Below are 20,391 nucleotides of genomic sequence, written 5' to 3' on the forward strand. Positions count from 1 at the left end.
AGGCTACTTTTTTCTGTGGATCTCGTGAACACTGCCGCGAAGCTGCGGAACAACGAAAACTTTGCGCAACTGTTTTCCTTTCACGGATAAATTCTGTATACAGATCCTTTCTCTATATATCGCCGGTGGAAAATTTCCACTCTTAATTCCATACGTTAAGCTAAAAACTAATTTTTTCCCCGTTCTCATATATGTAGTTATACATCGTGTAAAAATAGAATACAGCTATATACTTGCTCGTCGAAGGTTAAACCGATTCTACGTACAGAATTTGATTTTTCCGTACGATCTTAATTAAGTGTGGTTGACCGTAGCTATTAGGTCGTTAATCGTAGCAATGCAAGATGGTCGTTGGAACGAACATTACGTCGATATTACGAAGCAACCTACGATACGTTTAAAAAACTGCCACCTTAAAACGACAAGTATTCGCAGCAGAAATTACAAGTTTCTTCTCCAGCGGAACGGAAACTCGTAATTTCTGCCGCAAATATCGCTCGTCGCTTGTCGTTTTAAAAAATACGCCTATATATTCTGATCCTTTTACCGATATTACAAGATGTGCTCGATGTTCGCAAACACGAAGATTCGTGAACGTTTGATCGCGATTTTGATCGCTACAGGCGAATAATTCGATTACGATTCGATAAAGGGAATTAAAGATGACTCGCTTGTACAGCGATATGAACGTACCCGACGTTCCAAAGAATTTGATGGACAAACTCGATAAACGAATTTGAGCTTAGGGCAGAGTCACCCGGTATATTGGCTACGTGCGCGGTTCTTCCAATGGTTATACTCGAATCGATCCAAATATGGATTCAATCAACCTTCGGATCGAACCTGATAGGTAGGTCAATTTTAGTTGACTTTTTGGTCGTGCTGGCCCAACCGAGATCAGCCCCCCCACCCGTTCTTTCCTCTGCTTTTGGTCGTCGCGATTCCATCATATCGCGTGCAGCAGTAATTGTTTCTCTTCATAATCGTTTATCATCGAATCGAATTATTATCGAATAATTCTCTTACTCTTCAACGTCAGAATTTTAAATCTTATCGCAACTGGACTCTATTCGTACGAAATTGAAATGTTTCGTTCGAATTATTGTAATTATCGTATTATGTGTAAATAGTCGTCGTTCAGTGTACGCATTAACTATAACCCCAAAGTATCCACGTCACAGGAAAAAATGTCATCGACGTTTCAATTGCCACGCGAAACCTATAGCGATCACGGTGATTTATAGCCAACAGAAAAATCGGCTTATCGACGCATCTTATTTAGCCATTTAGCTAATCCTGTAGGAGATCGGTGTAAACCTCGCTGTAGTTTTACTCGAGAATCTTCGTCGAGAAAGTCGTCCTCTTGACGTTGAAACAAAACGAGGAAATATAACTGGATAGGTATATCTTTGGAGGTGTGTGGTTAAAGCTTCGGGGTGGTCCATTCTTGCCTGTCACTGCGGTTGTCAATGACAACCGGTCATTGGCCGGGGAATAATTGAGGTTGCCAGTCAAAGGAGCAGAAAAGGAAGACGCGCAAATTACCAGGATCGACCGGAAGCGTCTAGGATAAACTCGACTCGATGACTCGCAGACAAAATGTCCTGTCAGGCAACGTGTTTCGCTGAACGGGTTGCGCGCTGTTTCTCACTTTGTTTTCATTTTTAAAGAGATAGCGACACCGGCCATATATTCGACCAATATAAAGCAAAGAACCGCGACGTGTTCATCTCTAGAGCGAGCGTTCCTTATCGTTAGCGTGGCATTAGAAGGATTTCTTCTGTGGGCATGATACGGAACGAGATAAAAGAACGTCGTGCAGGGTGGCGATGGTAACGCAAAGTCGAAAAGCCGGCGAGAGTAATACGGAATGCCGACAGAATTGTCAAAGATAAATTGCGCTGGAATTTAATTGGCGGCCGCGCGTGCCGAACGCATCTATTGAATTTCGCAGACCGACGTAGCCCCAGTGTCTGTTTACTTTCTTCTAACACAGAACCGAACAAACAATCACGCGCGTTCAACGATCTGCTCTTTCCGTGACATTAATGTCGCATTCCGAATAATTCACCTTGTTGCCTGAATGGACGACAATGTGCATTCGATCGGTATGTACGAACGTCTACTGGAGAAAGACTATGACCGTAGAACGTGATTATCCGATTCAGAAAAGCCTAACCTACGATTACTGGTTAACGAAGAGTTATTAAAACGAAACGTATAATTCTTTCCTCGTCGTTTATAAGGATTTTTCGTTATTTTATTGTGTTTATTTCTTATACGTGTATAAGATCGGTTTAAAGTCGATCGTGTAAGTATATTTTAAGCACCGAACGAACAACCCATCGTAGCATATGAAAATAAGTTTGCGGAAACCTTCGTAGTCTTACGATCAGTCTTAGGACTCGATCACCTAACTTTTGCATTTGTCGACCGAATCATAAATCGGTCATCGATAGTAACGCTTCCAACGTAGACCATTAGTATATGAAAAGAAACGGCAACAACACACACACACTCGTGTACAAACAAAATAGAATGGGAATGTAGCTCGATAAATCTTGCACAATAATCGATCGTACAGCTGGCTTGTCAAAGATCAATGAGCGAAGATTAAGAACCATCATCTTCTTCGTTACTCTGGAAATACCGGATAGTCCGATGTAAATTATTCTAATATCCGAGTTACCGTGTCTCTATAATTTTTTACGCTTAATAGATAACGCGTTCAAAAGTAAACGTGCATCTGTGAATGGTGTAAATCGCGTAGGTGTATACGAACGACGAGTCGAGCTGGTTTTTCGCACCTCCCTTTACAGGTCGTAAAGGTAGGTACCTGTTCTCTGCTTATTTGCTGTTACAACGTGGATTGCTTAGCAGACAGACGTTTTAACCAAAGATCAATGCCACGGATTCTAACAGCCTGCAGTCTAACGTTTAACGAACCAACGAAATATTCTCCCATCGCGTTTCTATTTACGAGCCACTTTACATCGATTTCCATTAGCTCTGGCTTCGCCAGCTTTTTCCGCCGAGATGCTGCGATAGATTTCCCCGCGTGTCGTGGGTTCGATTCCTCTTCATTGTTTCGGTGGCGTGCTGTAAACGTCTACAGGTCGGCTCGCGGTTTTTACTATGTCGGAAAAAGCAGAAGAAGGACGATGTTAGAGAAGAAACGCTCCATGTAATAACGCATTGCCGCGTCAAACGGGTAATAAAATGTCTTCCTGTTGCTTTTTGCTCGTTATCCACCATTCCTTCAACAATTATATCGGATTACTAATCGAAGAGATAAATACGTTGGAAAGAAAAAAATGTTTAAACTCGTAAACTCTCGAGTTTATAAGTCGTTTACATTTATTACTGTTGTTGTAAAAGTAGAAGCGTATATACGGTGTCGATCAAATATATATTTGATCTGCGCAAATAAGAAAGCTTATATATAAACGCACGTCGTTGAAAGTTTTATCGCGCGATAAAAGAGACAACCGATCTACAAAATATCGATTGCTCCCTATTTCGTTACAATGTACAACAGATTTACGGAATATTTACAGAAAACTTTGAATTTTAGCGCAGTTTCATATCGATGAAAAGCAGCGTAAAATAATTTTAGAATTTAAACGCCAAGTACTGGCGTTTACGTATCTTTGAATTTAACTTCCAACGGCAAAGGACCTTCGAAAAAATCGCGTCATCTGGCGGCTGCAAATGGGTCTGACAGTTGGCGTGGCTTAAAAAAAATTTCGACAACCGAATGGGTCACGTTACCCTACTTGCAAGTATTTTACAGTCGATCGATTACTATCGAGCATAGGAACAGCATACGCGCACGAACAGGGAGTCAATGCATCCTGGCGAATACGCTCCGATAGACTCAATCAAACGTACGCCGACCGGTTGAAAATTAATTCGACGTTACGGTCGATCGTTTGTCATACGCGAGCGAACGAATCTTAGCTGGACTCGTTGCATTTCGTCGATTCGAGCGGAAACAACGTCGATCGTGGACCTACGGTGGGTGGCCCCGTGCGGTGCACTCTATCTTATTTATCTACGTTTACATTCGCCAATTTATTCGTGCCAATTTTTACTTATAAAAAATTAATCACGTCAGCTTCTTAACTTTCGAACCGAACAGAGAACTTGGAACGGAGGACAGGAAATTCTCCTATTTCCTACGATACAGCTTGTCTTAGCTCTTTCTAGTACTCTCTCGCTTCTAAGCAATTACGTAAATACTACCTTATAACTCTTTAATCGCAGGAAAATAGCAACAGTATCGAATCGTTATCTTTTTCTACGTCTACTTTGCTTCGAACGTACATTAAGATATACTTATACATCTAACAAAAATTCCAATACCGATAATTGCTATGAATATTGGTTACCCACGCATCGCGAAGCACGTTAAAATTCGAGATTCAACAAGTTCCTTTAAAAGTCTGAACCGCATTGGATCGCGTTAACGTATATACGAGTACGTCTGCTTAACGATCGACGTTTCATTCAGTTTGTTCCGGTTACACGCAGGAGTCGATAACAGATATTTTATCGTGTAACGTGTTTAATGCAATTTGAAGTACCGTGCGAGTGTATAATAAACGAGCCGGTGCTCCAGTTGATCTTGCACAGCTGCTGCCGGCGAAGGTCGTATCGATTCTAAAATCCACGGATGGTCGACCCACGCGAACGAGTTCGTGGGCCGCGTGAATAGCTACCAACCGCTTATTATCCAGAAAGTCGTTTCCAGGATCGTACATCTTCCGCGTGCAATTAGGAAGCCATTAGCTACCTGGCTTCAGAGTATCGCGTATTTCGATATTTTGGAATTTCCTGCCTTGTAATTTCCACCAAATGTCAATAATAGCGCTATACTCGCTATTTTGTCGGACTCGTACCGAACGAGCCGTGTTATTGATAAACTTTAGCAACATAGATTAACGAGTACTCGCTATCATCTACTACTCTACCTTTTAACATCGGAAACTCTACGTGTTTTCATCGAATCTCAAACAACGTTGCGTTCCCACATTTTCTATCTATTCATCCAGTGCTTCTTATATTTTTTTTAGGTCATTTTCCATTAACGTAGTTTCATAAAAAAGTCGTGTCCGCTATTCTTCTTGTATCCCCGATATCGAACGACTTGTAACTAGATAGAGAACGTTTCATCTTTTGAATTTAATAATCGTATTTGTAACCTCGACTTTTTTGCTTTAGTTCCTCGTACACGCTTAGCTCGCAACCGTGTTTAATTTCGAATCTATAAAAGATATATCTTATATATTTAGAAGCAAACTATCAAACCATTTAAATTTCTTAGCCAAATTTCGAAATAGTGAAAGGACGTCGGCGAATGACGATGGTACGTTCTTGTATGTTGACTATTGTATCGGACGTAATTGTCGCACACGGTATCGCGACGCAACGATGCGACGCGCTTTGAAACAGACGCCTTTCGATTTCATTTCGCATAGCTTCGTTCAACGTATCGATTTCAGATTTCAGATTTCAGCGATTTTACTTGCTCTTTTACTACAACCACAGTGTAATTGTCCGACCGATGGCGACGCAACGCTCCATTTGTAACCAGAACGTGTAAGACTTCATAAACTTTCTAAATCGTGAAAAAATTCGTGCTTTTAAACTATTGGAAAGATCTGCAGTGACAAATTTGCGGAGAATGATCACGCTGGAACCAGGAAGAGAATATTAAAACGATGGAATTTAGAAGGAGAGAGACACTCTAAGAGAAAAGAATTTCCTAGGAGTCGGGATAAATCGTCGCCTCGATGGAAAGATTACGCGGTGGACAAAGAGCAAAGTACAAAATGTTATAGAGCTTATAATTCGCTGTATAGTGCGACAAAAGGTACAGAGTATAAGTTGAAAATTGTAAATTTCACAGTGAAATTTCAGTTTGATCCTAAATCGGTAGAGTCAATACTGTAAACACACCCGGAATATAATATGAAACTACGGGAACAGCGGTTTTTACTTTCCAAGAATCTTCGAAACTTCACCGACAAATCTTTGTTTGGCTCGAAGCAAGCTCCGCAAACAGCGTAACACGTGTAACCACGCAATCACCATGCGAGAAATTCTCCGTAATGGATTCGATATTTCAGAAGCAACGACGTAAAGCGCAAACGGCAAATTGCCCAAAGGAATTTTCATAGATTACGAGACCGAAGGTTCGAACAGTTACGTGATAATCCGCAAAAAGAAGCGCCGTCTCAAGAACGGACGTTCGCTACAACAAGCATTTATTCTAAAACGCAGCGTTTCGATCGTGTAATCGCACAGCTACGATTAATTCTGTTGCAACAGGTATTTTTCTGACGCGGCTCTCGGGCGCTAAGAAAATTGCCCCACGTGGCCACCGTCGTTTCCATCCAGTCGCAGCCTTCTTGTATGTAATCATATTCAGCCAGCATGGGATTCCTGAAATACGCAATTATCGTATCGAGTGGCGCGCTGTGCGTTCCAGCGGAAACGAGTACAACCGCGTGCTTAAAATTCGCCTGAACGCGACAGGGAAGCAAAACGTTCTTACGATTAGAATCGTCAAGCTATTAACGTTGACTCGCGAGGCTACCTCGACACGAGGAGATTCTCAGTTTTTTTGGCCACGTCGAAGGCGCCTCGCAGTTCCTTACTGACTTCGTTCGAACACGTATTGAAACGATTCGTAAACGCGTGCAACTGCGAGACAATTACCGGGTCAGCCTCGCACTGTCCGCACACAGCTTTAAGCTCTTTGTTTCTTACTGCGAACAACACTAAGGATTTCGATAGGGAGAAGCTTAGAAATGAAACAACAATGTTTATTTCAACTGGTGCAATATAGAATGAAAGTTGGTAGAAAGTAGAGTGAACAGAGGATTCTAGCTGTTCGAGTAACGTCCGTTTAAACACAAGCACACGAGCGATACGAGCCATGCAAATAGAAGATTGTAGGAGCCGAGCTAACGTTGTCAAACAGAATAGGCTCGTTTGAGTCGCGAAGATGGCAAAAGATCACGAATAACTAAAATTTCTTTTAAGTAATTTTACGCTAATACGAAAAATAAAGCGGCGACAGAAAGACAGATCGATCGTTCCCTTCGATTAATTTATAACTTCACAGGAAAAACGCAACGGACTCGAGTAAAGATGTCCGAGAGGAAAAGGGAGGAAAGTTCGCGACACGCCACAGATTTTGTGCGCACGCAACGGCTAACGAGTAACACGAATTACGGGTAAAACAAAAGAGAAGGAAATTCGAAGGAGAAACGGTCGAGCGGAGAATGGTCCGGAGGTAGGCAGGTAGAAAAAAACGGAAAGAGGAGGGGGAGAGAGAGAGAGAGCTAGCAAGGTACATGTTCGCAACATGTGACACGAATAAAGGCGGTGAGTACCGGACGAATGAAGCAAAGGATGAAACGAGGAGAGAACAAAGCCCGAGAGATTGGGAGAAAGGGTAGGAATTTCGCAATGGGCCGAAGTGACGCGCTGGAATAAACATAAATTAGGAAACACGATGTTGCAAAAGAACGGATGACAAGGATGGGACAGGACGGGATCGGTGTGGCGCCGTAGCAAAAGGGCAAAAGCTTGGAAAGAAGCAAAGGTTCGAGTAAATAAAGTCGCGTCGCAGGAGCGCGGCGAGAAGTAAAGGGAGACAGATTCCTCCGGCGCAAGGAGATCGAGGAGGCACGAGACGAAAGACGAAATACGCGAAAGAAGGAGAGTCAACGTCATGGGAGAGGGTACGTACGAGGTAGAGCGAGGAGACGAAGAGGGAGAAAGAAACGGACAAGAGACGGAGACGATAAAAAGAGCAACGGATAGGAAGAGGTGGCGAGGGAAATGGTGGAAGCGGGGGGGTGGGCAGGAGAGCGGGAGGGGCAGAGGAAGAGAAAAAGAATGAGCGAGAAAAAGAGAGAAATAGCAAAGGGGAGGGAGAGTAGTCGACGGAAAACGGGTCCACGGCTGGGTGGAGGAACTAGTCTTACCTAGTAGATTGCCCTGTCTCGGTTCTCGGTCCGTGCTTTTGCGGCCGTCCAAGGTAGGAGGGAACCTCAGAGTTCTCTCTGTTAAACGTAACTGAGCCAAGGAGGAGACGAAAAGAGAGGAGAGATCGAGCCGCGTAGTAGTCGGCGGACGTAATCCGTGTATCGTACGTATATAAGTAGATAGAAGCCGAGCCGAGAGAGTCTGGTACATACGTACATACATACATATGTATATATATACATATATATGTGTATATATATGTATACATAGGTGGTCGGGGGCGGGCGGGAGGAAGCGAGCGAGCACAGGGCCAGCTGATCGAGGAGAGAAAACGAGACGGAGAAACGGCGAACAGGGATACGGAGCGGAGAGGACCATGTATACGTAGCATCGGAAGAGTGTACCACCAGATCGCTAGTGTTGTGACGGCAATCGTGCCCACGACTTCTCCGTTGGACCCGACATCCGTGTTCCGTCATTTCTGTCCGTTCCCCGCCCCTCCTCTCTCTCTCTCTCTCTCTCTCTCTCACTCTCTCTGTCTCTCTCTCTCTCTCTCTTTCTCGTTCCTATTCGCTCCGTTTCCGTCTCCTTACCTGTCTCTCCACTTCCTTCTATCGCCTCTGCCCGTCTGTCACTGTAATATCTCTTCCCCTTGCGACTATTATCCACCTTCTTTACCCCTCCCTCCGATTTCCTTCTCCGTTTTCCACCCTCCTGTTGATCGTCACACCCACCGTTTCCACCACCTTTGTACCCTTTTTCCCTCGCGTCGCGCCGGTTTCTCTCGTTCGCGATTCTTTTCCTCCGCTTCTGTGTTTCTCTGTCGATTTCTTCCCCCACCCCTTACTGCTGCCGTCTAGCTGACACAGCAGTCCCTCACGCTGCCCCCACTCGCGCGTATCGGGCCCTCCTACACAAGCGCCTTTCGAGGCGCGTGTTTTCGTGATCCACATAGCCACTTCCGGCGAAAAGTGAACTGTTGGGTGATGAACCGGTGAGCTGATGAACCGCCGCCGCCGCCGCCGCCGTCGCCGCCGCCGCCACCGCCGCCACCACCACCACCACCACCACACACGAACGTTCAAAAGGAGGTGACCGCGGGGGAGGTACGGCCTGCTCCCAGTGCCAAGAGGTATCCGGTGTGTCGCATCCTCGTCGCAATCGCTTCGTGTGAAGAACGTGCGCGCAGGTGTTTCGGAATAGTGTACCGCACCATCGTTACCACGTGTCCATCGGGACGATACGATTCGCCACGGGTATGTACACAACCCTGCAAACTTTCCCATAGTTTCCCGATTTCTCAGTGGGATAGTAACGTTTCAGAAACGCTCGAAGCAGAGGCAATATCTATTTTTTCTATAATCGATCGCACGTCTATTTTTGAATCGTAAGGTGAAAATTTCGATTTTTGCCGGTCCATCTCTCAAGTAACACGTCGCAGTTGTCCGCTCGATGAAAGTCGAAAGCGAAATATGGAAGATTCTTTTTTTATCCGTGTATTTTTCGTAATTATTAAGTTGCAAGAATATTTTGCGTGCGCGAAAAGGAGACGAGTAGGAGTAATTTTTCACCGATGGTTTTACGAATTATTACTTTTAACGTATGATCGTTTGAAATTCAAATGCTATTTAAATCTAAGTACGTGCGACGTTTTAATATTAAAAAGTATTCGAACGTAAAAATTTGTAAAACCCATCAAATCGTGATTGCGAACCAAAAAATTAAATTTATCGATGTAACGTTCGTCACTCGGTAATGACACGTCAAATACTTTCAACGCGTCGTTAAATTTCTTTTGCAAAGATTAATTTCATCGATGCGGTTTATTTTTCGATCGCGCTGCCTGATAATATTAAAAAATTACACTCGACAAAGTTAATTCATCGAATCCTGACGTCGATGTGTTCATTAAGCCGCTTTGCAGAAAATATACCGGCGGAAATTAAAATCTTTTAACGCGGATCGAACGACGCGCATCGCGTAGCCAGAGAGTCGCGTTTAAATAAATCACGTCGTCGGTCACGTTTTGCAAAAAGCAAAATTATACGATAATTGGATAAAACATCGAAGAGAGGGGAGACAAAATCTGTTATCGCGTTGTATTAAGCGGTGCGTACAATGAAACTGGAATTACCGTAGCAAGTGGTAACGTTGAACTGTTGCGAACGAACGAGGTCTTTTCGTTTGACCAAGTTCCAACTACGACGTTATGAATTCAATTAACAGTTTCGAATACGCGAATTGCCGACGGCAAAATGAGTTCGATAGACGAATTTTCTCTCCGGTTACTTTTCAAATCTAACCTCTGAATAAACTCCTCTAAGAGGAATCGATTAACTTTGCAGTTTGGCTTTGATTGTTGAAAAATTGACAGAGTTACCGTGGAAATCTCGTGGATACGCAAACGACGGGGCGTGAAAGGTGCGAAACTGTGGAGATTTTTCAAGAAAATCGAGCGGCGAGGTTTGGTAGCAACTGGTTCCCGCAACTCCTCGTGACTCGCGTGATTTATCGCGTGCAAAAGTGTCAACAGAGTAAACCGTGTCGTCGATTCAACGTTGTTGCACTGTGGGGGCACGCAATTAATCAGGAATCTGAAAATTATCGACAGAGTTATGGATATCCTTTGTACACGGTTGGCCACTTGCCGCGGCACAGGATTAATTTCAAGCTGAAAAGCAACTGCCGTCGGCTGCCGCTATATTTGTTGTTTGCTTATTTGGTAATCGCTCGCCGGGATTACCTCGTTACACAAGAATAACGAAAAAGAAAGTGCTCTGGTTAAATAAGCCGTTAACGAGCATGCCATTCAGCCTGCAAAAGTATAACCGATTAATTTTATGGATGAACATTGTAATTACCATCTACGTTTCATTTTACTCCACCGATCCCCGAACAACCTTTTAATTTCATTATTAAAGGCCCACGACGCAGTAAAGTGAAGATGTTAACGTTGATGATACATCCGTAAATAAGCGAACATGAAATCACCGAGTACCTACATATGTGTATGTATGTATGTATGTATGTGTGTATGTATGGTTGTGTCTTTTTCGAAGCGATATTCGAGCGAACGTCGCCCCACGCTGACGATGAGTTGACACGAATGTTAACGAATGTTTACCAATTTTCATGAATACTCGTGCACGATAATTAAACGAAATTTCCACGCATTCGAAACTTCACGACCATAGAAGTTACTAGTATCGATCTTAGCTATGTCTGTTCTTCTTAGGTTAGTTAGGTAGTAGGTACAGTCGCGATTTCGTGCGTTAACGATGCTTGCTGTTCATCTGGTGTCGAATATTATCGATGTTTAGAACAAAACACAAAGCAAGAAATTAATTGGGAAGTCAAGAAGAACGTTTGCACTGGAAAATAGTAAATTGCCATTAAAGTTTAACAGATTTAGCTAAGTATAAAGTTCTCCAAAATGTATGCTGCTTCGTATTTCAAATTTTTTAACGAGGCTAATTGATAAAAACAAAATACTCCAAAAAGAAACACGAGACGAAACGAGACGCAGGCATTCGAACGGTTTCTTGAAACTTTCTTAAATTTTCGCGAAAACCGCGTAAAGATTCGTTCGATTACCAACATATCGGCGTACGATAACAGTCGCGTACGATTCTCGTAAATTATCGAACGAAATTATCGAAGAAATTCTCGACATAGCCATTCCCCGAACGATGCCTCGAACGAATCTTCAACTCGATTTATTTCAGTTTATATTATACATGCCAGTACGTACGTCGAACGCAAAACGTCCATAGAGGACACTAGATCTTTGTCCATAAACGACGACTCACGCCGATTTTAACTCGTAAACTTATTCGACCACGCTGTTTCGCGCGCCGCGCCGTGTCGCATCGCGACTACCACGAAGTTTATCGACGCACGTTTACGTGACTCGCGTTACTTACTAGAATCGATAATCGAAACGCCAGATATATAGGATTGACTAATTAAAATTTCTTCCAAACGACGATCCACGATCCTTTTCACTTTTTTAAACGGATTTAAATCGTTCGCTGATCTCGTACGTTTATCAACGTGTTGATACACGCCAAATTAGTCTCGGTTAATAATATCGTTGGCAAGTGAATCGCGATGATACGTCAATTTTTTTTCTTTTTTTTTTTTTAATATATAGAAGAGAAGAACAATTTCACTGGGAACGGAAAGCGCAACCTCAGTAAACGGATCCACCTATGACACGGGGACGATTTTCGTTACTCGGCTCGTTCAACAAGTCGCTATAAACCGAGTTCGGAACGTGAGATAACGATCGGAAGAAAATTACAGCGAACGGACTGACGTTCTGTTCGTTTGACGACGCGTTACAGGAGGAACTTCCTATGTACGTCCGACTCGTCCGCGTTTTGTACACCTTTGTATCGTTACAATGGAGAAACATGCTTTTGTTCTCGCAACGGTTTCGTGTGATTCGGATTTAAGACAATTAAGAGTATTTAAGACTGCTTGTGGCGCAGACGCGCGCATATAGGAAATGCCGCCTTAACTCGGATACGTTGAACGCGTCGCAACGCTACACCGCGCCGCACCGCGCCGCACCGCGCCGCACCGCACCGCACCGCACCGCACCGCACCGCACCGCCGCTCTTTAACGCGAATCTTTGCCATTAATTGGAGTACAGAAGCTTCCGCGGAAAGTTTCTTGTGGCTATTCGCGCTAGCGAGGCGTCTTAGAGTTTTCTCGGTGGCGTTTCCGCCAACTTTTCCGGCAATTAATGGCGCGACGTGGCAGAATTTTTTGCGAAAGCCCCGCGAGGCAACCCTTTTACGAAATAGGTTAATGTCTCGTTTCGAGTAAAACCCGTGATTATCGCATACCTGTCGGACTAATCGTTGCGGAGCAGACGCTTTCCTCGCGTTGTTACGTTGTTACGCGGTAATAATAACGTAAAAGCAGACAGTGGAGGTTCTCGTCAAGAAGGTTGCATATCGAATCCGGGGGCAACGAATTATTATATATCGCAGTTAATGATCGTGTTGTTTGGAGAACGAAGGGAACCGTGCAATTATTAAATCGTTAAGGTGAACCGTACCTACACGAACGGGCTACGGACATCCTATAATACCACCGGCTTTCCACTTGTTCTTAAATTATCGTTAACATGTAACGTAATTTCTACCCTCTGTAGCCGATCGCACCGACAATTTTCCACTCTACTCGACAAATAAAACGCTGCCTGGTTCGTGTACGTGCGCTCGATGCGCAATGAGAAACTACCGGCTGAAATAATTAGTTCTTTCGCGTGTATGAACATGTGCCAGGAACGTAAGCGTTTTTACCTTTAAAGTAACCTACTCGTTTGGTATAATCTATAAATCTGGTAACAAGGTGCGCAGTGGTTAATGGAGCAAAGGAACAAACAAACTATACTCTAATCTATGGAGTTTCGTGGCAAAGTGTAAAGTACCTCCGTATAACATTTTTATCGATCGCCCTTTAAATTAACTTCCTTCCAAGAGATTCGTAACAACTTAATTTCCAACGTATTTTCTTCTACTAATTGGGGGCTTTTATTTTCTCTAATGCGGCAAAATTCTAGGTAACTGTAGCGATCTCTCTGTAAGAAAGCGCGGTTAAACGTCAACGCCGATATTTCTGTCTTTATGAAATTCTCGTTTCTTCGGTTAAATGGGTAAATCAAAGGGTCCGATATCATAGAAATTATAATCTCGAAACTCGCACGATATCTCGTTAATACGACACGAAAAAGGAGTGGAACTCGTGCAACACGTTTAAGCTTTATTTCGTCGTAATACACAGACGGATCCCAGATTTCGTTCATACAGCGTAAAGAACGAACGACACGCGGATTCTTTTGATTCGTGTTAACGTGTTTACAGGTTGAAATAATTGTATACGTGCGCACAATAAACATCGCATATATCACGCGTGTGAAATTCGCGTGTTATATCTTAGTCGGTGACCAACCGTGTTACGCGTCGACATAAATTCGTCGAAATAAAATTCCTATTCGAGATACTTCTGTACTGCGTCACGGACGTTACGGCAAAAAAATGCTAAAGCTCGTCGATTTTGCATCGTCGCGATCGATGGAATCGATGTCTATAACTTTTTATACAAATTCGTCGAGTCTCTGACAGACTTTGAGGAAGCTCTTGGAAAGGCGCGTCCCGAAGGAAGGGGGCGTTACGGCACACCATCGAGCAGTCGTGATTAATTTGAAAACGTAAATAACCTTTCTGTTCTACTCCGATCCATCACTCGGAAAACAATGAATCCTGGCGTGGTAGCGGCGCCTCGACCGATGCATGCGCTTTGTACTCGCATACCTGCTATAAATCACGCATGAATATTTAGTCGACAACCTGGTCGTCACTGATCCTCGCGATAGACAGACGCACGCTTAAAGTCCACTCACGTTTCGTCTATTCATTCTTTCTTCGAAGCTTACGTTTGAACGCAATGCTCGTTGAAATTTGGTAAAAAGCAGTACATCGCTGTTGTATTAATCGACGCATGCGTCGTACAGTAGTTTCCGTACTTTCCGGATTTCCATTTCGTTTCATTTCCACCAATAGTTTCCATCCGCGTTTTTCTTCGAGAATTTTAATAATCTTACGTATATCGCGACGTTTATCGTCGAGGCATCTCGTTTTTTTCGGTCGGCGACATACGAATACGCGTCGCCGAATCGACGAAGAATTTCGTTGTTGTCGTTTCGTATCTCTGGCATAAATTACGTCGAAGCCGTCGTATATTTTATTACTCGAACGTTATATAAATTGGTCGGGCGTAAATTAATTTGAGAATTTTACCAAAGGGAAGGCGAGGTAGGATTCTTTTCGTTGTGGCTGCAAGCTGCCACGCCGCCAACGACGACATCGGCGACGAGACGAGCAAAGTGGAGAACGGCGAATGTAAAGGATAAAAATGCGGGAATGAGAAACGAGCTTTTACGAGGGGAATTCAAGTAAAAAGAGAAGAAGGACGGATAAGTTGATCAGGCTTCGTTGAAAGGAGGATTGTAAAGTACGGCACCGCAATTGTAGTCTGACACGGAGTGGCTTCATTATCATTGCCCGGAGCACTACGTCCCTGTGACTCGTGCATCCTCTTCTTACGTTTCATCGATATTAATTAAATTTCTGTATTCACGTTCCATGGGCATCCTTATTATGCCCACAGAAATGACGCGAAACGTCTGATCTCCGCGAACGCAAATCAGCCGAGAAATACATTTTCGAAGAAACTCGTAAAAAGAAGAAAGAGAACGTTTTTCCGTGGTTTTCTTCTAAATTAAAAACGACGTATTACATTCATAGGTGAAAAATATGCGACGCGTCCTACTATAACAACGGTATAGGATCGCCGTTCTTTACTTGTCCGTATGCTGTCAATTTTTTGTCACGTACACTTTCAACACCGTATACAGAAACAATGGCGTGCATAATGCGAGCATAAACAATTTCCAGCGTGTACGATCGGCTTGCACAACGATCGTGATAGTTGCACTCCTTCCGTCCGGAATAACTCGAACGCTCCAGCTCTCAACAGACTGTCAATTAACTATCATTAACATTGGTGAATTAGTCGGAGGCGAGCGTCGATATATATTCGTAGGAGTAAATCCCGTTCGAACGAGTGCGTTGGTTATTCCGCTTATTCCCTTTCTCTATCCTTCCTTCTCGCTTTTTCTCTCGCGCCTCTTGCCCGAGCGTACGCATTTTCACACGCGCTTACCCACGCGCTTTAACATTTACTCGAATGCATTTCCGGTACCTCTCACTTCGTGAACCGTTTCCTTGCGTTGTCGTCATCGTCATCGTTGTTATCGTCGCTGTGATTCACGTTAACTGCTCGTATGCTTCTTCTTGACTCGTCGAAGATCGCTTACATTTTTCTTATGTAATTCGTTCAAAAATAATTTGATCGCAGATTGAAAAATAGATCTTACGGATCAGTGGATACCAAGGTATACTTTTAATAGCGACAATAGGACGTAATAAACTTCGAGAGTCGATCAAATCGTCCGAACGTCTCCATTATGTACCTGTATTCGCAAATTACGCCGATAGAACGCGTTTATTTGGCAATTGTTCAACGACGCGAAGAACGGACGAAAGGTCTTGAAATTCTCGCGATGAAAATGGAAACAAAATTTCATATCGAACGAAAATATTTTGAAACGTACGTGACTATAAAAGTCACGTCTACCGCTGGTAGACGGTACAAGTAGAAAAACACGAGAGATAGAAAAAAGATCGCCCTCTATCAGATAGAAGTCTCATTGTACTGGCACATGTGAGACAATTTCTCATCGAGTTCGAGCGACGCCGCATCGTTAATTTCCGATGTGTGCGTCATATCATACGCGTGACAACTCAATTCGGACGGCAAGAGACGCTTTAAACCCGCGCCTCTCTTATAAATATTCCACGGTCGCGGTCGATGCGAACAAAACGCTTGTTTAAACCCTCGCGTTTAACGAGTTTCGGAGGAAAATTTTTATCGGGGTGAAACAATACCGCTTATTGATCAAATTTCGATCGAACGAAGAACTGCATAAAGTCGTCGATCGATCTGGCTAGGGACTCCCATAACGAGAGAAACATGTTATCGTTATGAGAGTTATCGTCGCTTCCAGAAACCAATGAATCGTGAACGGATTAATAAGGTGAATAATTATACTCTATTTTCGATTAGAGGGAACGAAGCGTTGTAACGATTCGACGAAATTCAAGGAATTATTGCGCACGTTTAAATCAAATTCACGTAGGTTTAGACTAAAAAGGACATGCCGTTTTACATCACATATAAATGTTACAAAAACACTGTTACGACTTCTATCTAAGCCTTTGCATGGAGAAATTTTGGTAGCCGTGTGATTTAAATAATCAGGTAATAATAAATTTAAATTGTCAATCGGTTGAAATTTTTCCTTTGACTCGAGTACCCAAAGCGACAAAATTATAGACTTTAATAAAGAGGCTGGTATGGTATGCGACGTGAAACACCACGACTCGTACGTGCATATGATCAACTCTTGTTCTAATTAACAACTCTCACAGAAGGATCGTAGTCACCGCTTGCTGAGAAATGCCGTGGAATACCGAAAGGGTTTGGGGAAATCAAAGTCAGTTGATTAATCCTCTGTCTCTGTCTACGAAATCAGTAAATTAGTCTCTCGGGAATACCTTTCAACGCGAACGAGCTTCCGATGTATTTGCATGGCAATTAACAACATTTATTTCTTCACACCCTGTTCATTTACTGACCAACTTACACAACAATCCCAGGATTGTTCTTCCAGTAGTTTGTTTTATATTTCCAGTTTTACTTATTGCGTCGATTCGACGAATAAACGTAGCTCGAGTCGCCTTACGGTCAGCATCTAACAATCGTCGTTCGATCCGTGCTATCCGTGTAACTGAATCGAAGGAAAACTTCCAACGATAATTGCGTTCGAAGAGACACATAAGTCGGAATGTAAGGTAAAGCCGACTATTCAGCGTGGGACTGTAAGAAAGGGTCAGTATAGCTGCCGAGTGCAATCATGGGGTTGGCCATGGTTCGTCGAAATCCGATTACCATAATTACCCAGCGTTACTTGTCGGACCATGAAAATCTAGCGTAACAAGGTTTATACCTTAGGTCAAAGCTGCTGCAAAAGCATCCCGCAGGCTTTTCCTTAGGTACACCGGCACTGCGAAGTTCAGCTTTAATTCCTCGATTCGTGCATGTTTTCGCCTCACAGATTACTTTTCTTGTTATTTCACGAGACGTTTCGTAAAACGTAAACGAACCACGCCGTCGACGAAATAATAGAAAATGTTCGCCAGAACGTTTATTCAGAAATCGACCGAGTTTTCTGGTTACATTCCTTCCAATACCGAACCACTTGCGCAAATATCTTTATGCAAAACGCTCTTACAAGGATTAAACACGAACCCTTAAACGTTTTATCGTCCGACATTCTCTCAATCCTCTCGAAAATCTCAGTCGTTGGTTCGGCTCGCTAACTATCAACCTCGAAATCCAGGGAACCGGTAAGTTTGTCAAATTACGACTCGAGGATAAGATCGCGTAAATAAGGTTTTGTCACGCGTTAAAAGTATTCCTTGGTTCTTTTCACACTGCTAATCGTTGCCTGATAAACACACATGATGGCTCAGAAAACATTTCGTAAAACGATCTCTTTGTATTTATTGCAGGTCAAAGAACGACGACGCGACATAAAGAGTGGAAGCTTGACCACGTATTGGCCGTCGTGTACTTATTTGAAGGTGCGCTGCCGGTCTGATCGCAATCATGCACTACTCACTGATGCTTCAGACGTTTATCGTTATCGTGCATATCGTGCCTGAGGTCCTTCTCCATCGGCCGAATGTCAGGGGTGAGTTTGAAAGTCACGCTCGATCGTGTATCGGGACGATAAAACAGGGAGTGAATTATGCATGATATTATTCCTTTTATCGACTGTACAAGAATTTTTCTATCGTCTTAAACGAAATAGACTCGTATACAGTACCCGTACATTCTATGATTCATTTCCTATACTAGTCGAATTTTAAATATATAATATTGGTTATATTAACTGGTACACTCTCGGGAATAATTAAACGAACGCTTAGGTTTATAGCTTTAATTACGTCTACGTATAACGTTTAAAACGCATATATATACACATATTTCGAATATTTAAATAATTTATACGTAGTTGCGAAACAGTTATGATTTTGCGTAGCATATATATCGTGCTATCGATTCCATCATATTTCCGATGTAAAGATATTACTGTGGCAAAATTCATCGAATTTCATCTTTGAATGTCAAAGGTAAGAGCCACAGAACTAAACACTGCTATACACTGCTTTTAATACTCGCGTCGCGTTGTAGCAATACAGGAGCTAGTAGATTTTTAGGAAATTAACGGTGACAAAAGTTTGAATGAACGATTACGTGGATTGATCGTTCGCTGTGCCGGAAATTCGCATCGTGTCGATATCTCGATAATATCGGTGTTTCTGATAACTAGGCGTATTAAAATTACAATCGATCGTACGTCTAACGGTGGCATTCGAAATATTTATTGACATAATTAAGGAACACGTGGTATCTCTAAAAATGTTACCGCAACGAGCGTAAATAAGGCGATAATTAGCATTATTAGAGTATCATTCCAATGGTTCGCGCAACACTTCCACCTTTCTCCTAGTATTCCGAGGTCCGTTTAATCTCTGTCTTCGTTTTCGTCTTTAGATCGTAACTCGACACTATTTGTACACTTAACAGAAGCACCTCCAGCGAAGGCGAGATTTCGTGCACGTCGACGACTGAGCTGAGCGTGACAAGTCGCGAACAAAAGTAACTCGAGAAAGCGGGCGAGAAGCTATAGAATCGGCTATGTTTCTTCTCTCCCTCTCAATCTCTCGCTCTCTCTCTCTCTCTCTCTCTCTCTCTCTCTCCTATCTTTATGCTTTTGTCATTTTTCACTCGTCCTCGACGCGCCGCCGGATATCATTTTTATCCGATTTACAGTTACGGAATAACGGATAGTCGATTCTTCGAGAGAAGATTGTGTTCTCGTGAGATTCGAAAGATTGCGAGAACTAGAGGGAATCTTTCAAAGTATCATCTTTTCGGCAATGGAAAAAAATACAAAGTGGTAATTGATCCGAAGATTTCTTGAATTCAAAGCTTTGACAAAACGATATCGAACGATATAGGCATTTATTCATAGACATTTTGATTTACGAACGATGCTGTAAATTATAAACTTCACGCTACTGTTAAAACTCCGTTTAAAGAATCTTAGATCGTAATCCGAGCCTAATTCGATCCATCATACGCCACAAATCCGATGCGAACAAGTAGAATCGTGAAAACGATAAAGTTTCGATTGCCATACTGCCACGCGCGTCGTAAATTCGTCCGCTCGTTGTATGTACGTATACACGATTCGAAACGCAACAACCACGCGGATATTTTCGAGCAGAATTAAAAAATCTAACCCCGGAACGAATTCGTTCGTTTCGTTGTGGATGAGATCGCCCGCGCATGGTCACTATTTTTTCCGCGTCGGGAAAGAAGGTTCGAGACAATCGCGACACGACGGCCACCTTTTCAATGTAGATGACTGGAGCCGCGCTTGTAAATATTTATTCGCCTTGTGGGCGAGGAAGACAATGCGAACCGGGTAGAATTAGCGACGCGAAGCGAAACCGCGTGTTGAAATTGTCCTGTTATTAGGAAGCAATTATCCCGATCCAAGAAAATTATAGCGAACGGTGGAGGCGCGTTTACGCGACGCAGCGTGTGGCGTGGCTCGGTATGGAAAGACCGGTTAGCTGACACGCGTAATCTGACCGCTCTGTCGATCGTCCCTTCGGTTA

The 20,391-nt window shown here is 43.1% G+C and overlaps 1 protein-coding gene across 10 annotated transcripts in view; it reads left to right on the forward strand.

Annotated features, from left to right (window-relative positions):
* LOC126878311 (A disintegrin and metalloproteinase with thrombospondin motifs 7-like) overlaps nucleotides 1-20,391 on the forward strand; it is a 140,573-nt gene that overhangs the window by 75,264 nt on the left and 44,918 nt on the right. For 4 of the 10 annotated variants that reach the window (XM_050640964.1, XM_050640973.1, XM_050640971.1 and 1 more), the window contains exons 1-3: nucleotides 8,025-8,164; nucleotides 8,272-9,257; nucleotides 18,211-18,392. In XM_050640964.1, the coding sequence (XP_050496921.1) occupies nucleotides 18,308-18,392 (85 nt within the window). In that variant the 5' untranslated portion in view covers nucleotides 8,025-8,164; nucleotides 8,272-9,257; nucleotides 18,211-18,307. Of the gene's footprint in view, nucleotides 1-8,024; nucleotides 8,165-8,271; nucleotides 9,258-13,877; nucleotides 14,226-15,584; nucleotides 17,528-17,554; nucleotides 18,046-18,210; nucleotides 18,393-20,391 lie in introns of those variants that run through there. The other 6 variants (XM_050640966.1, XM_050640965.1, XM_050640970.1 and 3 more) reach the window with 5 other exon arrangements.

This window comes from Bombus huntii, chromosome 2 (assembly GCF_024542735.1).
Source record: "Bombus huntii isolate Logan2020A chromosome 2, iyBomHunt1.1, whole genome shotgun sequence".
In the NCBI taxonomy this organism is placed as follows: Eukaryota; Metazoa; Arthropoda; class Insecta; order Hymenoptera; family Apidae; genus Bombus; species Bombus huntii.